Here is a 23,327-nt window from a genome sequence, read left to right as displayed (position 1 = left end):
CGATGTGGAAAATGGGCTCCGAGTGACGGTAGCTTCGTATGCGCTAGGTTTCGACGTTTAGTTCACGTTGAAGCGAGAGACAGCACGAAGGTCAATTTGCTTGCTGCTGCCGCCATGTTTATCTTGCTTAATTTGCTATCGCAATCGATGCTTCGCCTTTCAGGCGAAACTGCGACTCTGTTTTTTACCTTGGACGTTCATTAGACATCACGATGAAAGTTTCGGAAGTGAGGTGTTTCAGATATTACGGACTTCGGATAAAACCGACGTTTTTTGTCGAATTATCAGGGTCCGTTGTAACGACAGTAGGCTGTACATATATGTGATATACCCAATTACTAGAAATTAGTGCTAATTACTAAGGAGTTTGAATGAGCACACAGTCATAAAGTGTGGTTATTTCCCCCATTTGTGGTGCTTTCTGTAACATCGGGATGAGTGCCAGTGCACACAAGTTGGCTAAGAAAGAGCTATTTTTATTGTTTGTAATTAAGCTAGTAGCGTCATGCTTGAACAATGAGTACAAATGAAGGATGGGCCAGACAATATTTCACTGTGAAGGCAATGCAAGGATAAATGGAGGATAACGAAGCTGTAACGTCTGTGTTTTGCCCTCATCCTATATAATTTGACAATGACGTCTCCCTTCACCAAAGTTGAACAAATATGCAAGTTCAAGCTAACATCACCTGACGAATTGGGTAAAGTGGCAAGGCCTCCAAACAAGCACTTTTATGCCATCGTGTGTGAATTCTTTGGTTAAAATTTATACAATGTGTGGGGTTGTAATATATAGCCCACAAATGCCATCAATTCACTCACCTGTACCAGCAGCCAAAACTTCCCCCGAGCAACTGAAAGCAGTAAGCTGTAAGAAGGGAAAAAGAATTATAGGCTTTTTTCACCGATTGCTTGGTGATGTCAATGTTGGTGATGCACAGCTGCCAGCAAAATGTGAGGAGAAGGGGTGTATTTACTATTTTAATAATGTAAACATGGCTATACATGCTTCCAATTTGCACTTAAATCCCGATTGTGAAAACAATTCACAGACACATGTTTTTCAGCACCATCCCTGTTTGGCTTGTGGAATCTCATGTTCCCATATTACCCTGAAACTTCATCGTGAGATAAAAATTGCAAGAGAACAATACATAATAATGAAAGAAACTTTTTTTTTTTCAAAAACTGTACAAAAAAAGAGATCTAGAAGACCGACTTCACTGCAAGCTCAGTGTGCTTTTCAATCCACCTTTTTCACAGTGTGACTGCGCATGCACCCAATCCTTGCGGAGAACTTGCAAAACATTTTGGAAGGGTCATGGACTCAACCATTGCATGTTGCTTGATGTCACAGTTACTGGAAGGGTATTCGATTTGGGATGTGCACAGACGTGCAACCGCTGGAAGCAACCGTTATGGATACTGCTGTGCAGCTCAACTTATAGCTCGACGCTGGTGCAATGCTAACAATGTGCTTAGTGCACAGCTGCAACTTTATGTTGAAACAAGAGGCAGTGCAGGATTACAGGTTGAAACAACTAGTAGCTGCCCTCCACTGATGGCAAGCAAACAGAAAACCCCTACATCACTATGGGGCAACACTTCATTAAACATCATGCTGTGGACCTTGAAGCATTGGCCATTCGTTAGATGGTACCCACAATTCATGCCTGATGACTGCAGGGACTCGTTTATCGGTTACTCTGCTAGCACAGGAGCACACCCAGGGTTTCTCACCCAGCTGTCAGTGTAATAATTTAGACAGCCTCCAGCAACTAACATATATGCTTGTGTAAGAGCTGCACCTTTTTTTTGTTTTTTGTTAGCAATTTTGACAAGGTGCAGTTCTCACACAGAGGCAGGCTATTTCAATCCATGTTTTCTGGCCATATGTGATCCCCGTGATTTCTATATGCCAAAAGTGTGAACGCTATTCCATTCTTAATGAATTTATCTGTTCCTATGAGCTCCTCTTTCTGTACGAATCACCAAAGTGCACAGTTTTCATCAACGCTGAAGTTGTGGCCAGGTACATGCTTGCTGTGCTACTCGGTGTATGCTGCAACGTTTAGCTTGAGTGAAGCACCATACACTGTCAGACGCTTTATTCTAGCAGCATTGCACGAAAATATAGCTGGCCGGACTAGTTCTAATCAGGACGTGCACTCCTCCTTTTCAGTTTTTACTCAACCTTTGTATTTACCAAATATTAAGCTGAAAAGTTAGGAAGCAGCTCTTACGTGAATGCTGCCCTGCGGAGGTGATGAATTATTAAACCCAATCAAGCAAATGCACAACTAATGCACACTCAACCACTGAACATCAGAGCAGGCACACGAATCACGTGGCAAAAGCCCAAGTGCCCTTCCAAAGTGTTTCAAGTGGTGTGTGGCAGAAGGCAGCACTCAGAAAATGAAAAAAGAGGATTAAGGTAAAGGACCAAACTGCAGTGAGCAAAATGTGAACCACTAGACTGACCGAGCAAATGCCTGGCACATCCAGGGACCCTTGCACTTTCCCGAGGGATTCTCCTGTGCTGCCATCAAAGACATCAATGCCACGCACAGTGTCATTGGCGTTGAAGTTTTTGTCTGGGTAACGTCCCACCACTATGAGGTTCTCCAAAGGATGCCAACTGGCCTGTAAGAGATGATGAAACTCAAGCTTTAAGATGGACAAAGATGCAACTTCTGATTTTCACTATCATAGAGGTTTTACATCATAATGAATTAAGAAAGGCTTTTTAGCAGAATGATAAGTAGAATGCTAACGCACTTCACTGCAAGTTTGCAGATGTGTTGAAAGTGGTGCTAGTCTCAGGATACCCATGTATGTCCTGTAGTGAACAATTAGTATGTTTTTAGTAAATTTCAGTCTATAACAAGCTGTTCAGTGATGATCACATGATTACTGTTACCTGCTAACAGTAATATTGTGTAACACGAAATAAAAATATACCCCTTATACCTACTGCACTGGCTTTAGAGAGGCTTTGCCAGAACACCTGGTATGCATGATAAATTTGCTACAAAAGGATAAAAAATATAACATGAATGTGCCACTACCGAACATATCAGAACATACAGAACTCTCGTTAAAACAAATTCTGTTAAGCCAAATTCTCGCACATAACAAACAACATGGGAAAGTTTGTTTGGTTTTCCATAGACCCAATGCAAAAAAAATCCGTTTGAGACAAACCACCTCAGACGTACTCTTCAGTTAAGATGAACATTCAGAGTGACCGCTACCGATTCAGGAGGCTAGAGTGTCTTGATGCGCTGGGCTTGGGGGTGTGCGCATTCAGCACCCTACTCGAGGCCTGCAGCGCACATCACCCATGGACATAGGTGAAAACAAGAGGAGCAAACAAAAAACAGTGGTGTTTCACTTCTTAAACGCGGTGACAGGCAAGTGATAGGTGCTATAGTGCACATGAAGCTATCGGCCCTCGGTGCGCCTAACCGCCTACACTGTCCGCATCGCAGATCGTATTCAAGAGAGGGCTCGCGCCGCTGCGCCATACGCAGCAGCCACCAGAGTAGAATGCCCCCTTGAAAACGTTGGCTTACTAACTAAATTAACAAGCACGGTGTTGCATGCACAGGCAAATATGAAGGCATCACACTCTATGACCGTGGACATTTGCTGTCAAAACACTGGTGTGAGGAATCGCGGCAGCAGCAACGAGTGAAGTGATCTTCGTGCTCTCTATCGCTTCAACATAAACTGAGCAACGAGAACCCAGCGCATGCAAAGCTACGATCCATCAGCCCACCTAGACTGTGCCTCCAAAGCAGATCGCTTTCAAGATAAATCCAGCATGACTGAAATACAACACCCCCCTCCCCGGTGCAATGTGTGCGACAGAAGACGATGCGCTTCCTCCCCACGTTCCTCCCTTGCGCATGCGAGATTGAGCTGCCATCTTCTTCGACTCACCGTCGCACACTTTCACTCCCACACACAGTGTACGGCTTGCGAGGATGCTGTTATCACGAGACGAAGCCGGTACATTCGTATCACAAACAAAACCTGTAGCAACTGCTAGAGAAGGTCAACCCAATGTGCCTCCACCTACCTTCCCCCTCCGCGACGCTTCACCTCATTTCTCCTTTTTCTATTAGGTTCAGCTAAAGAAATGCTTTTTATGTTATTTTCCCCCCTTTGTAAGTCTACTTCATTTATCGTTTTGAAGTAAGATATTTGGATGCATCTAGTCATGTTGCCAATTATTCTTCCGATAAGATGAACTTGTGATAAGACAAATAAATGTTCATGGTTCCTTCGAGTCCGTCTTAAAGGGATTCTACAGTAAGTTTTATCAGGAGAATATATAGCAGCTGTCATGTTGAACTGTTCATACAGGAGCCATATCATTATGGTAGCAGCAATACAGTCAGCAAGTAGCAAACAGGATTGAGAGGCAATGCACAATCTCTAGCTTCAGTTTGAAACAATATCAGAAAGCTGTAGGCTAGAGCACTGTACAGGCTGTTTTTTATGGTCCGGTACAATCCTGAAAGTGCAACGTGCTGCCTGCCCGAGCCCATCCCCATGGCCAAACCTGGCCTGTACCTGGCGTAGTTCAGCCCATTTGCCCTAACTATAAAGACTATAACAATGGTCCAGATCTGGGTAAATGTGAAGATGTAACACCCCTATCGAATGGGCACCAGCAAACTCCTTTTAACTATGTCATCTTTATCTCGAGGGATATGCACTCGGTGTCACATGGTCGCCATTCCACTAATGGAGTTTAATGGAGCTTTTGGTCAAGGGAGATCGGTGATCTCCCTCAGCAGCTAAAGTAAGTACTATCATGCCCATACTTGTAAAACTGATAATTTAATTATTGTTTCCATTAACATTAATGTTGCGTGTGTTTAGAGCGTTTCCATTGAATTAAATAAATGTCCAAGCACAATTCAGCAACAGTTATGCTTGCTATACTGCACAATACTCTTGACCTAGGCCACTTGGTGCCATGTTTTTCTTTGTCTTTCAGGGCATTTACACGAACCTGACAACTCGACAGAATCGGGTCGATGCTAGCCGGTCGGACTGAACAGACATCGCGTCGAGCTGAGTCAGCCTGACCCGCTTGCAGCGTGCATGTGAACACACACGAGTCCGGTCCACCAGCGCCGAGACTAGCGTGCAAACACTGGGACATCACGATTTTAAGTCAAGACAAGGCACTGTGCAGTGCAACCTCATCATAGCGATAAGACCCACAAAAAGGAGCTGTTGCAGACGGCAGCAGGAACAGGAGGCCCAGTTCAAACGCGCTGATGTCTGGGCTCGACGCTGTGTACCGTCGTTGTCCAGACTCGTCAGAAGTGAGTTTACGTAAGCATGGTCACATTGGTCAGCTCGATTTCTGACTCGACCCGCTCGCGTCGGGTTTATGTAAACGTGGCCTTTGTCGTGCAGTTATCAGCATGTCAATCATGACTGATACTGGCACAGTCACTACAGACAAATTAAAAGGAAAGCTCAGGAGGTCACCGTGCGCAAAATGTTGCATTTTAGTCTAGTTTGCAGCAGTTTGCGTAGCCGAATGCAGAGCCAACTTGCCACAGTGCAAAGTACAACACAGATAAGCACAGGGTGGCTAGCATCGCTGTCAGCATTGCTATGTATAGGGAGCGCAATTTGATTTTCTACAAGGTGCATGTCTTTCGCATCAAATATATTGAATAACATTTTTATGGAAGGAGCATTAATTATAAAAGCTTACGAGTGTAATTAGCAATTACCTTCTTGTACATGTACAAGAACCATACACCGCCAAATGCACTCCTTATTGTCTGTGTGACACGACTGCAACTTCCTTGAGGTCGAACTCCCTTGGGAAGTCTCGCTCTCTCTTATCTTAAAGGAGTTCATGGGTGCTCATGTGACACGAGTATAAGCTGCACACAGATTATTTGACAGAGACAGACTTGACCGTTTCAGGTTTTCCACTGGAGTGGTTGCTGACGACAGATGAATAACTAGAAAAGAAATTAAAAGATTACATCTGTTCATAATGCTCACTCGTTACAGCGTGATATGAACAGCCATACTACATTTGAGAAATAGCTGTACAGTAGCCAACGGATTTTCGGACCCCAAAAATTCGGACTTGATGGATATTCCGGACTCCATAAATGCACCGTCAGGGTTTCCATAGAGCTAATGCATTTTCACGACAGATTTTTCAGACGAATTTAGACCGCAAAGTTTGATTTTCTGGACTAAAGCGCTCATTCCGAGCCACGCTACCCGATTTTAGAGGCTGCCATGTTGTATTTTTTGCTGACTTGGCCAGGCTTGGTTTCCAGCACCCGCTCTATAGCCTCCAAGATTCAGAGGTGCATGCTATCAAGAGGGCTATTATTTTTACCTACACTGGGCACACAAGTGTAGGTAGTGTAGGAAGTCGCCACTTTAACTGGTGTAAAAGAAATGTAGCTCCACCCACCTACATGAAGCCATCTTTTATAGCAGTAGTGTAGAATGAAAACTACATTCGATGAGTGTAGGTAGCAGACGACAAACAGACTGGTGTTGCAAAAGTGGCAACATTTTGTCCGTGACTTTCGGCGCTGATATGGCGACAATAGTGTAGGTTCCCTCAGGGACAGGCAGCAAAGTGCTGGCATGACCGTGTGTCGCAGACAGTCACAGGCAATGGTGAGCTAGTCTAGTCCTCCAAGAAGACAAAATTATCTTACTCATAGATGATGAAGGCTGTTTCAGACTACGCACTGTATTATATGCATAAAGAAGTTGTATTTGTGCCCTTTGCATTTGCAATGTACAATTAAACCTCGATATAACGAACTTCAATATATCAAAATTCTCAATATAACGCAGTACTTAACTTTTCATAACCTCTTGTCCATCAAAAACCATGTATTTAGAACCTCAATGTAACGAAGTGTGTTTGTATGCGATTTCAATATAACGAAATTTCACTGCCACCGCAAAGGTATGCAGAGACAATAAATGGAAACTTCCGCGGACGCAGATGGTCAAATGATTGGATTACAAGCGGTATTAGATTTTGCAGACGTAGCTGTCGGGATGAACTTGGGACGACAGGGCTAGGCGAGCAGGATTTAATTGCAGGATTTACATTTAAAAACAGGACATACATTGGCAGTCTTGGGCGACTCCCATATGGAGCCCGCAAGACTAACATACAGCAAACAGCTTACGAGCACACAGCTCACTAGTACATTACTAGCATGACAGAGCACTCAGCTCCCGACAACGAGCACGACACGAGCACACACACACAGGTTTCAGTGCCGCACAGCTCTCGGTATTGACGTCAGAGGGCTTCGTGGAACTCTGCTTTGTCCCGGATGGCTCGGCCAAGTACCAATTTCCTGAGTTGATTGCGCGCCACGTGGCTGCCGGCCCTTCGCAGTTCTCCGAAGGGCGCCCCGTCTGGTGGGCTTGGAACACGTGCAGCGGGCTGAAAGCTGGCACGTTGCCACCCCGTACGGCCATTCTTAACAGCGGCTGCTTGCAAACGCACCTCTCAAATCATGCGCCGCTTGACAAGAGGGACCGCCAAAGTGGAGCCGCATCATGCTCCATACAAAGTGCAAGTGCGATACGATCCTATCGTGCCTCGCGCACTGTGTGTTTTAAGTGCAAGTGAAATTGTGCGAGGGTGATACAGAAAGATGGTGGCTTTAGGAGTGCCATCTTCCTGCGCGAGCAAAGGGAAAGAGGGGAGGGTAGCGAGCTCGCGGTAACGAGATCAAGCACACACAAGAGGGCGGAGTAGGGGGTAAGCTGGCGCACGTCTCGGCCGTGGTTGTGCATGGCTGTAAGTGCGGCTGAGCGCACACGCAGCCGTGCACCCTGCTTTAGAGATAATCTGCCACGTGTGCAAAGAGTGGGCTTGCGGAGACAGTGTGGCAGCATGTAAGCTGTCTTCCTGTGCATATAGTATTGGAGATTGCGTAATCTCGAGTTTCGGTGACTCTATGGAGCGAGAGGCAGACGAAGCATTCGCTCCCCGCTGCCAACACTTTCCTTGATAGCGTCAGCTGCCAGCCCGTGTTGACACAGCAAAGGTCCGTTTTATATGCCCGATTTTGACAAAAAGTGCCGCTAATTTCGTCTGCTGTAGCCAATAGTCTGTTGTAGCACGGTCCATTAAAAGCGAACTTTGTTACATTAATAAAATAAATAGAACAAACTAAGGCTGAAATATAGTCCGTTATATCCGAAAGTCTGTCGTACGCGGGTCCGTTGTAATGAGCGTAGACTGTATATCTGAACCATATGAATGTGTCATTCCTGCGGGACAAACTAAATGTCAAAGGAGAACAGTTTCTATGAAGTCTTTACTGAAAGATCTGGTGATGGTGGAATAAAACCCATCACCAGGACAACACGTAAAGCCAACTTGGAGCATTGTAGACATCAGGAGAATTAAAATTTTGCAAACATTCAATGCCAAACATGCCACATCCCCAACGCGTTTCGGTGGTCGCGGGATGTGCCTTCCATTGAGTTCACTGACTGAAATGCCACCAATCTCCGAGGGCTCATGTGCTTCACGTCGCGCAACACAGATGTGACCAGTCAAGTCTGTGTTAATGGTAAATAAGCAGTCAATGAGTTGATAAGGAGCGATGAGGGGTTATATGGGCCTCATCACGACTGATAATGGTTAAATGCGGATGTATAAGGTGCTAAAGAGTGATAAGGACTTATAATGGTCTGAGAAATTCTGATAAAGTTAATAAGCACCAAAAAGGGTTGATAAGGATTGGATCAAGTCCAATATAGTTGATAAGGACAGATAAGGGTTGATAAGGATTGGATCTAGTTCTGCAAGGTTAATAATTACTCATAAGGGTTTATAAGGGTTTACACTGGTCAGATCAAGTTTCATAAGATTGACAATGACACCAAGATGCGTGGAGTTCAGCAAGTGGCACAATGCTTAAGCATACTTAGACAACTCCCAGAGGAGTTCTTATGTGAATTTTTTTCTCTCAGTCAAGTAGAGATGTGATCATCATTCCAGCCAATTGCTAAAATAGCTACATGCTAAAAAATAGCATTGTTAGAAATGGCATAACTGCACCCATTATGGGCCGGACTAAGAACCAAATCTGGGTTTTAAGGTAAGCCTGAGCCTGTGCTCATGCTCTACAGTAGGTTTCGTTTGAGTAGAAGAGCATCAAGCCAACATCCCTGAATACAGCAATAATTAACAACGTTTAAAATGGCTGTGCCTACCAATCAAAGCTAATAAGGATAAAGGCTAACATGCGCAAGACACTGTTTTCTTGAATGGGAGTTCAACCAGAGAAGAGGACAGAAACTTACCTGTATGGGTGTAAGGTGTTGGAACTGTCGATGTGGATGTGGTATTACCAGTGGTTCTTGCCAAGCAGGGCCACGATACACACGCAGCTCATTTTTTTGGTCTGTGGTAAGCAGTGAGCTCCGATCTGATGGGCTCACATAGGCTGAACAAGCAAGCAAAACATATGCAATCAGCAATCATGCTGGGTTGAAGACTAGAGCTGTACAGCCCTCTGAAGAGCATTTGTATAATGTGCGCATAGACAAGTGAATATTGCGTTTTGCCATTGCATAGGGGTGTGCGAATACGGAATACAGCAGAACCTCATTCATACGTTTAAGAAAAAAACTGTGAGAAAAAGTGTGCTAACCAGGAAAACGTGAGACAATGTAATAAAGAATTTGACAGACTAGACTATTGTTGGCATCTACGTAATGTGAAGCATCGCGCGGATCATTACGGCATGAGACGTCGACGTGCATCGAGCTGGTGGTGCTCCGGCAGCTCGAGACACAATTTTTTTTTTTATTGCGTGGTGTTTTAAGCGGGCGACAGGAAGCTGAAACACCGGATGGCACCAAAGTAAAATGTGATGCCCACATCGTGCTGCCTGCAGCAGGGAACGGCAGCGCGTTTTCATGGCGCAGCGCATTTTCATGGGAGAGCTTGAAGCAGACCTGTTGAAATCCTACCCTTTAACACCCCGCACCTATCTTCGTTACATTGACGGCATATTTATAATATGAGAACACAGCACAAGCACATTAACCTACTTAATTAGACATTCCAATCACTTTCACCCAAGTATTAAATTTACTGCTCACCACTCTGCTAGTCAGATCAACTTTCTCGACACGACAGTATACATAGAAAACGGAAAACTGATAACGACACTTTACCATATGACTACGGATAGCCAGCGATATTTAGACTATAACAGTCATCACCCACGACGAAGAAAAATTCCTAGCTGCAGCGAAGACCACGATTATGTGCACCCCCTAAATGACCTTAAATCAACACTAGCAGAAAGAGACTATCCACAAGTTGCTCTCGATAGAGCCTATGATGTCGCGTCAAGATTGGAGAGAAAGTCAGAATTAACACAGAAACAGCCTACCCCAGAATCTGACAGACCGCCAGCCTTTATAACAAAATATTCTAATGCACTCCCAAACATAAACAACATGTCATGAAAATATCACCTAATATTATCAAGTAACGAACGTCTGAAAAAGCGTTCCCGGATGTACAAAGGGTTACCTATCGCCACAACAGGAACTTTAAAAGACATGTTAGTGCACGCAAAAGTCAGCCAACATCATTTTCCCATAATAAAAGCATGTTGTCACCCCAGGTGCAACACCTGCAGGCACTTTCAAAGTGACATTAAAATTAAAAGCACCGCAAATAGTTATACACACGAAGTGAAATCTAGCTTCACTTTTACAAGTTCGGATGTGATTTATATGTTTGAATGTTCCTTCTGTAAGAAACAATATATCGGTGAAACGGGACAATCAATGAACGTCAGATTAAATGGACATAGCGCACACAAAGCTAAAATGCTTACAAAGCCATCATCGAGCATTCCACCCAACCAGGTTATAACTTTGAACTTAAACTCTACATCTTACAGTCAAATTTCCGTTCTGAACGAGAAAGAAAATACAGAGAATCATACCTTATCCATAAGTTGAAGACATTGCAACCAATAGGCATAAACGTTTCAAATGGAGCTTTAGAATCTATTCGCTATGCTAAATTTCAAGCTATAGGCAACAACACGTAGTTTGGTTGCTTATAGTTTTTTTTTTTACTTTTCCGTTTCCCCCCTTTTTTTTCTTTTATTTATTTATTTATTCCATTGCAGTATTTTTTTTCTCCACGAGCACTGGTTTCTACCGCTCCTTCCATTATTTCTTTCAGAGACACGATAGCCCACGCCCACCACTGAAACAGATAATAGAGGGCTGCTGCGCACTCCATTGACACACAGCCGTTAAAGGGCCTCTCACCAGCTCTGGCCATATTGAGCTGACAAGCGCAGAGCATACAAAGCTTGCTAACGATCGTGTTTGTCAAGAATTACCTCGCTACAGGCCGCAGAGGGGTCTGAAATTTCAATCCGAACGCTGTTTTCCCTTTCCTTCGCGGCGAGCGTGCTCCAATCCTGACGATGATGTACTCATGTACCTGCGCCTACGTACTGGTGTCCGCAGTGCGAGTCACTCGTGGTGACATGTGACTTTGAGAATTATTCAAGACAACATCTGTTATCTGTGTGATCTGTTGCTTGAATTGACAAATTGAAGTTTAGAAAAATAATAAAACACACAAACTGAATGTCTGCGCGTTTTTTGTTTTACTTTGCACCGAAACAAGATAGATGTACTCCTGCTTCGTCTGCTTGTTTCCCCGGTCGTGCAGTCACGTGCACAGGTACCGAAACTATGCCATTTTCTACCGTGTTCCAGCGCGTGATCATGCTCTGCGATCCGCTTGTTCTGCCTCAGTATTCGTGTAGCACTGAATTATATCGCTGATCATGTGTCCTTGTGCACAGTGCGTAAAATCGTGCACTGTGCAAAATGATAACAGTTCATGCGTAACGCTGCCAGCGAAAGTGCGCAGCGCCGGAAAAAAAAAAAAAAAAAAAAAAAAAAAAAAAAAAACAAGGAGAAAGAAAAAGCGAAGGGGGCCTGTGATGTATGTGTCACGCGATCCTCGAGGTCCGGCATGGGAGAACGCAGGAAGGAATTTCGCCTGTGGAGGCTAGATGGGGCGAGTGGAGCTCGCCTCCTGAAATAATGTGTTTGCGGCACTGAAATATTTATATCTTGGCTATTATTGGGCCAATATGAAAAATTTTTGCGGCGGAACACTGCCTAGAGGGCACGTAATAACTTACAACGTATAACCAAAATTTGCTATGGGGCCTAGTGAGGGGCTCTTTAGCACATGATTGACAGACGGTCGTGTCACTGGCTTTGTGCACAGCACTCCTTTATTCTCAATTCTACACGCTTGTCGCTAACACACCTTCGCTCGTGGCTGCACCCACGCACCTTACGCCCATCCCCTTTAATACTGTAGTGAGGAAAGCATATGCCACCTTGAAAAAGAGAAGTCCACTTGTCGAAACATTGGCTTTCACCTTGTTCTCATTTTGCTAAACATCTCGAATTTCCATCTCCCGAATTCCCCGTTTTTCCTGTTAATACCAGGTACATTGTGTGAAAATTTATTTCTAGTTAGTACTGGAGATGTCCAGTAATGGTAAGTGACATCTTCTGTTAGTTTACCCTAGTGTTAAACAGTTAATCAATCTGTAATATTGTCCAATGCTCTTTTAATTTACCCCAGTGTTAAGCAGTCGACTAACCTGGAAAACTGTTCTAGCAGCTCAGTGTCCAGTTGAACATGCAGCCGTCCACTCGAAATGCTCTGCGCATTGGTAATTACTTCTTGTACTTTTTTTTCAATGCCTACCCAGTGATGCCATCAAAAATAGAGGTCATTTAGAGGACACCACTTTCCCAGCAAATGGTTGCAGTTTATGGAGACATCTCTTGCTCCCCCCCCCCCTAATTATGGCCACGTCAACTTTTCTTTTTTGCAAGTCATGAGGAAGCCAAAGAGTAAGCATAGAGCGACAGCGGTGCCCGGCAAAAGTTTTTCATGCTCTAGTGAAAGCAATCATAAAATTAGTGGGATCGTAGTGCCGCCACATTAAACCCCTCAATCACTCGCTTCCATGCGTTGCGAAGTGACTGGGAATGCATTGTAGAAATACATGAGGCTACGTAACCATTGAGCTAAGTGCAGTTACACACACCAGAGTTCACTCCCTGCGTGTGGGGCAGTGCTATGAGGAAGTCATTGGGGCCTCCCAACTTGCGCACATCCCAGATGCGAACAGTATGGTCCACAGATGCCGATATCAGCAGATCTGAGCCTTGGCCCACAAATTCCAGATACTTCACCTTGCCCTTATGGAGACGGCTGGCCTGAGGCCACATCTGCAAAACACAAATAACGCGTCTGATTTCATACAGAAACACAAACAACAGGAACCGAGACTACAAAACACTTCTCTGCCGCACAAGCTGATAAGTCCAGAGCTCAAACCGCAATGTGGGGAGAAATTACTATCTATCAGATGACAGTCGCCAGGCATGCGAAGCCATGCAAGGCCAACAGTACTTCATTATACAGATGATGCTTTTATTGTAAAACCCTACACAATCTGGTTAGTGAATCAAAATAATGTCGACAGAGACACTTAAGAATGCTTACGTGTGGGAATGCAAAAGCATTATACCATTTGTATACCCTGAAACGCCATGAACGCACTCATGATGTGGCACCAACTCCTCCCCACTGGCTGTGCCGTCACGTGCCCAATGATGCACAGCACACATTGGGCCACACCTCTAGTCAGCCAGAACCGTGGAGCCGCTGTTGCATCGCGAAAGCGTGCTCGTCACGCACCCCGGAGGCCCAGGTTCAATTCCCACCCAGACCAAAATTCACAAAATTTTCTTTTTAAAGCCATTATTTTACTTTGTTTACAGGAACCTCACCGAGAAATTTGACATCAATCCGAGTATTATTTGACGTATTTTTACTCCTGGTCACGCTCTATTTGACGTGCTTTACTCCTGGTCATCTTTCGGTCACGCCAACACAGACAAATTTTCACATAATGGGGCATATAATGCTTTCGCATTAATGATGTTCTCACCAAAATGTAAAAACACTGTTGCTAGTTTACCTTACGGTGACGAAACATTATGCCGAGAACATGCATTGTGAACAGTTTACCCATCTGATTTATAAGCAACATCTCTACTACTAAAGAGTGGCTGACGAACCTTTCATTTTGCTGCCCACCCACTTACATTATTGCATCCAAACCTCCAGGTGACACATGCCATTTAAAACAGAACACTGGGCAAACCTGATTGACTCATGTGGTTTAATGTCCCAATGTAACACTGGCGCTATGAAAGATATGTTGAATAGCTCCGGATTAATTTTGACCCCCTGGAGTTCTTTATGTGCACCTAAATTTAAGTTTATGAGTGTTTTTACACTTTGTTTGCATGAAAATGTGGCTACGAACGCCAGAAATTCAACCCACAACAATGTGGATGGCTAATATTATGCAAATGTTCAATACAATATCTGTGAATATCATAGAGGGAACCAAAAGAGGAAGCTAACCCTGACATTATGAAATGGCTATTTATACCACTACTGAAGCCTTCATTCACATTAAACATTTCTTACATAATGGTTTTGATGTTAGCAACTCCTAAATTTTGACCTCTAGAAACAAGAGCTTGACAACAAATTTTCTTGGTGTAGCAAGGCCTTACACCAACATTAGCTGTTCACTTTTCTGCTAGCAAACAAGTATGTTCTTTGAGTCCTCTCGGGATTAAGGTTAGACAAGACCACTCAATGGGGCGCAGCCACATTCTTTATGAAGGGTGTAGAACATTTCTGGTATTATTATAATGACTTTTCTCATAAATATTCTTGAATATGCCTAGTACGAACAAAGCTATTGGCAATCAAATATTGTCAATGATGCAATATCCTCGCCTTCCCCTAATTTTCATTGTGCAAGTTGTGCTCAAAGCCCACAAGAAAGGTGCATGCCATGCTCCACCAACCATAACACCGAGGTTTTGCATGGGCATGACCTAAGACAGAGTGGCATGACACACCATCACATTGGCTGACCTCAAAGGCCATCTACACATTAGTATCATTCTGTGCCACCACATGGCCCTGCCACCTTGTCAACAATCAGATTTTCTCTTTTGTTTCTGCCAGAGGCAGTCTGAATGACAATGTAGCATAAGGGAACAACCAAAGAAGACGCACCAGACACATGTCTCAGGTGCTACTAGCAACTTTATTTGAAAAGCAGGGGCATACACTATATATATATATACTTTTTCTAATACTGTACGCATATGCATCAGCCACAACACACAGATTACAGAAGGCATTTATCAAAGCCAGCAAGATCATTTGAATTAAAAACTATGTTTCACGTTAAACAGTACAACAGAAGTCTGACTCACATAAGCATTACTTGTATCTTTTATGTAAAATGCCTCTAGAAGTTCGCATGCCATTTTGTCTTTGCTTCTATCCAGGATTTTCACATCATGAAATCTTGGGTGACAATAGCAGGATTTACAGTGTGCTGAAAGATGCGCAGTCAAGTCCTTTTTCAAGTTATTAACATGCTCCTTAATTCAATCATTAACACTGCGGTCAGTATGTCCTACATAGGACTTTCCACATGTCATGGGGATTTCATATACCACCACGGCAGTGCACTATACATAAGGCTTGGCTTGCCTCACTTGACAGCCTACTTTAAAGTGCACATGATACGAGGACACAGTTGGGTCAGCCTGTTGAGAGCAGAGAACACGACAGGCACTCTGTACCTAATTCACCACTTTTTTCAAGTTGTGGCTTATCTCGGGCACACACGACACAACTTCCAGCCTCTGCCGCTCTGCTCATTGGCTCTTGCCTCCTTTGTTGGTGTGCTCACTCACAAAAGAGGCTAGGACAGACATGACAGATAAGAAAAAGTGGGGAAAACTGGCCAAGGAAGACATTGTCTTCAAAAGTGTTGCAGAACCTCTTTAATTGATACTTGAATGTTCTCTAATCTCAAGCATGCACTCACTAAATGTGGTTCCTCTTAAACAGTGGTAAAAAATGTTGGCACACTATGTCCAGATGCTGTCAGCAACTTCTGGCACATACATATATTTTTTCCTTCAGTGTTGTCACTACCATTAGTAACTTAACAGGTTGGTTCCTGCTGCCATTAAACATGTCAGTGACACTAACCTACCCGTATGTTCCCCTCTCTAGTGAGTATCACACTAGGAGTGCATTTGCCATTATTCATGTCATCTCTTCCCTTATGAATAATGAAAATAAACCAGGGTGTTCGTTATATATCTGATTAAAAAAAAGGGACACTGAAAGGGCTAAACATGGAAAACATAACTAGAAAGGGTGGTGTCATTGAATAAGTTAAACATGGTAAGCTTCAGGAACAAAACAGGAAAAGAACTTCCAATTCAGTGTCGCGCATGTTGCCCCACCTGCTTATATGTATCACCCATGTAGTCTCAGGAGAGCATCTGCATACATAATTTCAACATGGGACCAACAGAGCTTAAATGTTAGCAGAAATTAAAAATGTATGTGCTGTCCAAAATATACATAGAAGAGCACTATATCATTGAGGTTATAATAAATTGAGCAGTTTGTATGATTTTGGTATTTTTCCTCAGTACATACCAACTCGCCGGTAGTGCTGAATGCATAAATGCTGCCCATGTTGTCTCCAGCTAATACCATCTTCCTCTCATGCAAAACATCTAAGGCAGTAAACCACACCCTGCAAAGAAACAAAAACAGGTATGAACGAGACAGTGGGAAAGCTTGCAGTATTTTTTGGGCAAATTTGGCAGAACTGTCACATGCAGAATGTGCAGTTGACATACGATACATTCCATCCACCAATGTCAATGATTGTCCACAGACACAATGTGACAATTCTGAATTTGAGAGACCAATTTCCAGAATACCTTGCTTTGTAATCACATTACAGATGCATTTCAACGGCAGTGTCCTGGTCCTAAGAATCATTTAGTTTTCTTCAAACCTTCCACTATTTTTGGCAGGCATTGCTGTCCTGTTTGTGTACATTCCAATAATGCCAGCAAGCATATGCTGGCACAAGGGTGATGCAACTGTACACACACCAGAATAAAATATTTATCTGTACCTGAGTGCTTATTTACTCCTTTTCATGCCATTGACGAACAAAACGGTGGAGGGTGCCCACTCGCAAATTACACTTTCCTGCACATACCTTTGGGAATATGAATATATATCTCCTTCACAAGAATAGTGCTGGTGTTCAGATTTAGGGGATACTTAAATTTGCGGATACAGTACTACATGACAAGTATAATGGCCGAGTCAGAAGAGCAAATTTAGTGTCACTTTGAGCGAGTGCACTTGACCATTAGTGCCATTCGCAGGCTATCATATGGAAAGGTTTAGCGGCAGATGCTGTGAAGCGCACTTGCCAGCAAGTGTGTTCGATGAACTCCCATTGCTGCGCTGAAGTATGTAGCGTCGACAGCAGTGCTTCAAGAATAAATTTAAAGATACTCAATGTAAGGTCAGCAGTAATTCTTTGACAAATTTTTTTTGTGATTTAAGATATTATGAGCATTCCCTTGACATCAGTGATGGTATGGTATGGTATGGAGAACTTTATTGGGTCCTGAAGGTCAACCATACGTTGACGCGGGCCGCTCCCACGTTGGGACTGTCAGGCCGAGCCCTTCAGCCACATCGCGGGCCTTCTGGACTGCCCGTAATTGGTCAGAGAGTGATTCACTGTGTAGCATTTGCCGCCACCATTCTTGTTCCTTGTCACGGTCTGTGAAGACCGCGGGGCACTGCCAAAGCATGTGGTCAAGAGTAATGATGCCATTGCACTTATTACAGTTGGTTTGAATTTCCCTCTCCGGATAGATCCTGTTAATAAAATATGGACTTGGGTATGTTCTTGTCTGTAGCAAACGTAATGTGACCGCTTGGGCTCTGCAAAGCTTACCGTGTGGCAATGGGTATTCCCTTCTGCTTAAATAATAATGCTTCGTGATTTCGTTATATGTTAATAATCGATCCCTGTGTTCCCCGGGTGAAGTGTAAGTTGCTCGGTCTTGAAGAGCACGGCTAGAAAGTCCTCGTGCTGCTTCATTTGCCACCTCATTGAGGTGGCATTGAGGTGACATCAGTGATGCCAAAACAAATTTAAAATGTTCATTCTCGGTGCCTGTTAAATCGTCCACAGGGGCCACCATTTCGACTGTCTAGATTTTGCATATGTTTCTTGTTTGTATTGGCTCAAAACGAAAGACAGAATAAAGAAATTATAGTATTTATTTTTTATTGCAAACGGTTTTGTAAATAAGCATTCTTTTTTTTTTTTTCATAATAAAGCAGTAGCTGTTTCGAAAAGTGAAAACGCTGAGAATCAAAACAAGCAGCCTATGGCTTCATAGATAATCATTGTCATCAACCATGAAACACATCGTTTTGCTAGTGATGCTGTCTCGCACCCCACCGCCAAAGCGATGCTCAGTGAAGCGAAGTCCACTCATTTGAAGTATCACTAAATTTGCCTGTCTGACTGGGGTACTTAAAGACAACCTGAAGCAACTACTAGAATGGTAAGTAAATATGGGACCTTTTTCTTACCAGACTGATAAAAGCAGGAACTGGAAATGGACAAATAAACAATGAAGTAAATCTTTAAAATTAAATTCTGGGGCTTTTGGTGCCAGAGCCCCAAGCTGATTCTGAGGCACACTGTAGTGGAGGACTCCAAATTAATTTTGGCCAGTTGGGGTACCTTAATGTGTGCTTAAATCTAAGTATAGAAGCATTTTTGCATTTCACCCTCATTGAAATTGGATTGAGCTAGCGACCTCGAGCCCACCAACGCAATGTCATAGCCAATGAGCTAATGCGGTGAGTAGAAGAAAATTTTGCTGGAAGAAGCATTAAATAAAGAATATTTCTGAATTTGTAAAACAATAATCAGTGATTATTCAAGATATACGTTAACTGAAGAAGACATGGAGTATGTGTCCAACCCAACAAACTTAAAAATGCACAAACCCCTTTTGACAACAGCGGCTATTTAGGTAAACAATGTGTAAAGCAAGACTAGCTACGTCTGTAACGGAGCAATCCTCTCACCTCTCGGACTCTGTGTCCCAAAACACCTGCGGCTCAGCTCCTCCGAAGTCCTGCAGCATTACTCGGCTGAGCAGTGTGGCAGTGTATACCAGTGAAGCATTCTCAGGGTGGAACTTGATGGCTGCCACAGCTGAGCCACTGCCCGTCTGCAGTGAAATAACACCAAGTAAAGTACTCGCCATGAAAATTGTTAGGGCCACATCAGGCCCTCAATTTCTAGAGAGTTCTTTTCGGCACCATTTTTGAACTTAGGAAAAATGTACACTGCAAGTTGGAGCACAAAACCTCAGAGAACACAGACCTTCAATATGATATTGTAGCAATAGGAAGTGTCAAAAATACACTGTATATTTCATCAACCACTGTTTTTGGCGCCTGCTGTGCGACTTCGCTGCCTAGGTAAGCTGATACTAGTGATTGTTGCGAGTTAGCTCTCGATTATACATGCGACATTACAAATTTAATTTAGTAAAATCAACGCGACTTTTTCCATGCATTTCAGCTCATGAGTAGCACATTCCACTTGTCTTGCAGTGAGCCCCTCCCACCCGCCATTGCAACAGTGGAATGGCACTATCTCGAAGGCCATGCAAGACCTATGCACATGGTAGAGCTTTGTTGCAGCGTTATGAAGTTGGACTGTGCCTATCAAAAACAGAAATCATGCGTATCACTTTCTCACTCGCTGCACTACTATGAGAAAGTGATAGTGCAATTCAAAGCCATAGCTACCCTTCGTTCTCTCAGAGCTACAGCTTCGTGACTTGCTCCTTCTATAGCCATCAAGATAGGAAAGCTCACAGACTGCAGTCTTAAAACTACATTGCAGGCTATAAGGAACACTGCAAAGTGAGCATTTGGATCAATTTCACTCACCTAGTATTCTTTCATGTGTGCAAGTGAAAACTTTTAAGAGTGCATCACTGCATGTGGCAACGCGTAGGACTTGAGACATTCCAGGTCAAGTACTGACCTAAGGTGGTGACATTCAATGAGTGAGTTCGGCCACGGGCTAATGCCGAAGAAACGCTTAACACACCATGAAGCTTCACCAGTCAAGCTTCCATAATGAGCCACACTTTCTGTGATCTCCTTTCCCCTTCACCACTTTCCCAAATAGACCTTCAGAAATCATTTAAGTATATTATTTTTCTCTCTCTCTCTCTCTTTGCAGAGAGATGCACTGGCACTTCCTTCATTCTGCTCTACTGGAACTGTAATCGAAAACCCACTTAGAGCATCATGCTTGAAAACCTTGCAATTCCAAATGCGACATCTTGTAACTGAATTCTGTATTCAATCTTCTTCACTGTGCGTAACACTGAAGGCAGAATGGCTGCATGGCACCTTACCCTAGGAAAAATTGGCACTACACCCTACAACAAAGCATGTGAATAGGTATTTTCGCAAATTTTTGCACTGCTACAAAAATGGGAAATTAAGTGGATATACACGTAATTTTATTTTTGCCAAGCCTTGCAATCAACAAATACATCAAAACAACCTAAAACAGTGATTGCCAAATATTCTGGCCTTAGGGAACCCCAACTGCCTTCCCTGAGTGCGAAACATAAAAATGATTGTTCTAAAACAATTAATTGAGACAAAGCAAAAGGCTAGGGTATTAGTGCTCCAGTAGCAGCTGGCCACTGCTGCAAGTGTAACTGCTCCCCATGTTTTGACAGTTCATGTGTGCTCATCAGCGTATAAAAGTTGGTGATAGATACGTAAGCACACTGCCCTTGGCACTCAAAGAAGTTGAATATCTGGATAGGAATCAGAGTCAATGATTTGTAGTGGCTCGTTGTCCATGGTTTTTCTTGTTTGCTGGCTCGTTTGCGCATTTGTCTGCACATTTGTTTATGCATACAGTGCTTGCTTGTCCTTGATTCAATAAAATTCCTCAGTTGAAATCCAGTGCTCTGTCCTGTTCCCTCTTCTTTTTCCGTTACAAATCTTTTTTCGCACTAGGAACTATGTTGCAGCAAAAGCAACAGCATCAACTAGCCCAACTCTCTTCTTGAATTACTAAGGGTGATTGAAGAACTGGTGCTTTGTGTACTAGTTCATTAATGTTTTAAATGAACAGGCAGCAATGCAACAAATGGGAAAAATAAATATGAAAGACCAAGTTGCCTACCGGTGGTGTGGAAGCATTCTTTTTGGGGTCCCAGGCATTCCACAGGACAATCTCGCCATTCTTGGATCCTACTGCGAGAAGGTTTGGACGGGTTGGGTGCCACTGGAGACATGTGACTCGAGCTGACTCCGTGAACATCGGCACAGGCAAATTGGCAAGTGTGAAGCCCAGCACTTCCCGGGCCAGCAGGTGCCTCTTCATCTGAACATGTGGTCAAACCAATCAAATTGATTAGTACTAGTTGTATTCATTTCACAAAATTGCTAGCTCCAAGTCAAGCTCTTTTTTGTCTAAACATAAGGATCTTACAGTGTGGTATGTGCAGCTGCAATACATTTACACGAAACTTTAAATGCCGATGTTGTGAAATAGGACCAGGTCTTGTTTTGGTCACAACAAATATGTTTCAGAAATACAGTTCTGCGTAGCTGTGAGGTCTAAACATTAGCGCAGCTTAAGTATATGCATGAGTAAGACTCAAATAGCCTTCTTAAGAAGTCAGCTGGCTATAAATGACGTAAGCCTTCATATGATAAAATTTTACAAATAAATAACTTTAAAAGAAGCGGCCTGACAGTCAACATCAATCGTATGCACCAAACATATTAACACCATATGTCAGAAGTCCTGAAATGTTTCGGAAGCTACACCTGGGGCGCAAATATACTGTCAGCATTACGCAGTGATGTACACGTGTGCTAGATTAATATGTCGACGGGCCTGAAATGTAGGGAAAGCCGAGCACGGTATGACAAATATTTCACAGTGCACATCCACGCACCAATCACAAGGGCCCCCGATGAACGCCACAGGTTGCCACATGTATTTCGCTAAATTTTAACCGCGCTCAGGCACAACACAAGGGATATTGTCGATGCAAGACGATGTGCTTGTTAGCAATCGAAGAGAGAAGTAAATCCGTTCACCTTGCAAAGTTGCTGGTGGCTGGATCTGTCCCTCAAAAAACTGTTGTTTAGGCACTGCACGAGATTGTCCTTTCTTTTTGGCGGAGCATTAATCACACCGACGGTCGACTTTTTCTCGTTGGCCGATTTCCTTGAGCTTTTCTTTGCGCTTCTGTCAGCATCACTATTTTTCTTTGTGCTCGCAGAGTTCCGCGGCCGACGATGTCCCGTCGCTGTTTCATCGTTGTCGTTCACAAATGCGCCTCGTCTCGAACGACGACCGCGACGATTAGGCCCTGCCTCGTCGTCCATGGAGCCAGTCATGTTCACTGGGATGACTATCAGTTCACTTCCTCGCACATGTACACAAAAACACGAAACTAAGTAGCACCCCCACTGGCCAGCGCATTCGCGCACTCCACGTGCTTTCGCGTTTTGCAGGCAAGTTCAGGCACGTTGAGAGGATGGCGCGAACTGCCCGAATATTTTGAGCGTCCTGCGCACGCGCGAGGCTTGCTTTCGCAGCTATATATATATATATATATATATATATATATATATATAAAAGCGCGTTTCTCGGTTGCTAGGCGCCCGCAAGCTCAAGGCCGGCCATGCCGGCTACATTGAAGTGAACCTGTTTGAGGTGCTGTCTCGGAGAAAAAACTTGCACCTGCATGGAGTTTCCATGTGCACTTTCCTCTGAGTAGCGGGTACCAGAATCAGGACGAGCGGCTGGAGCGGCGCATGCTGTGCAGTGACGACGACGACGAGAAACTGTGGCCACAGCTGTGGCGACGCTGCGATCGAATTGGGCCGCATCAGTCGCGATGATCTCGGGGGTCATTTGTACTACTTCTCGCGCTGCCATATATGCGTTCAGACCGCCCAAATGGTGTTTATAATTGGATATGACATGTATTTATGCCTTAGGAATAGATGCCTTTCTTTCTCTTCTTTACTTCATTTTATTTTTTAAATGCCGCTCGGTGATTGCGCGTGCGTTGCGACGGCAGTGTCGGCTTTCATTCTACGAAGTTTTTTTTTTATTTGTGATACCCTCAAGGTACATAATTGTACATTGCAGAGGGGAGGGGCGAGAATACATTCGAAGAGTAAA

At 43.7% G+C, this 23,327-nt stretch overlaps 1 protein-coding gene across 1 annotated transcript in view; it reads right to left on the bottom strand.

The window, feature by feature from the left end:
• The window catches only part of LOC126519129 (DNA damage-binding protein 2-like), a 25,444-nt gene extending 2,117 nt beyond the window's left edge, over positions 1 to 23,327 (bottom strand). Inside the window, exons 1-8 of the mRNA XM_050168739.3 lie at positions 22,232 to 23,327; positions 21,306 to 21,506; positions 19,166 to 19,311; positions 16,682 to 16,781; positions 13,170 to 13,353; positions 9,352 to 9,494; positions 2,482 to 2,643; positions 823 to 868 (exon numbers count right to left, since the gene is read on the bottom strand). Of these exons, the coding sequence (XP_050024696.2) occupies positions 823 to 868; positions 2,482 to 2,643; positions 9,352 to 9,494; positions 13,170 to 13,353; positions 16,682 to 16,781; positions 19,166 to 19,311; positions 21,306 to 21,506; positions 22,232 to 22,534 (1,285 nt within the window). The 5' untranslated portion in view covers positions 22,535 to 23,327. The remainder of the gene's footprint in view (positions 1 to 822; positions 869 to 2,481; positions 2,644 to 9,351; positions 9,495 to 13,169; positions 13,354 to 16,681; positions 16,782 to 19,165; positions 19,312 to 21,305; positions 21,507 to 22,231) is intronic.

This window comes from Dermacentor andersoni, chromosome 3, assembly GCF_023375885.2.
Source record: "Dermacentor andersoni chromosome 3, qqDerAnde1_hic_scaffold, whole genome shotgun sequence".
NCBI classification, from domain to species: domain Eukaryota; kingdom Metazoa; phylum Arthropoda; class Arachnida; order Ixodida; family Ixodidae; genus Dermacentor; species Dermacentor andersoni.
This window is presented reverse-complemented; position numbering and strand designations above follow the sequence as displayed.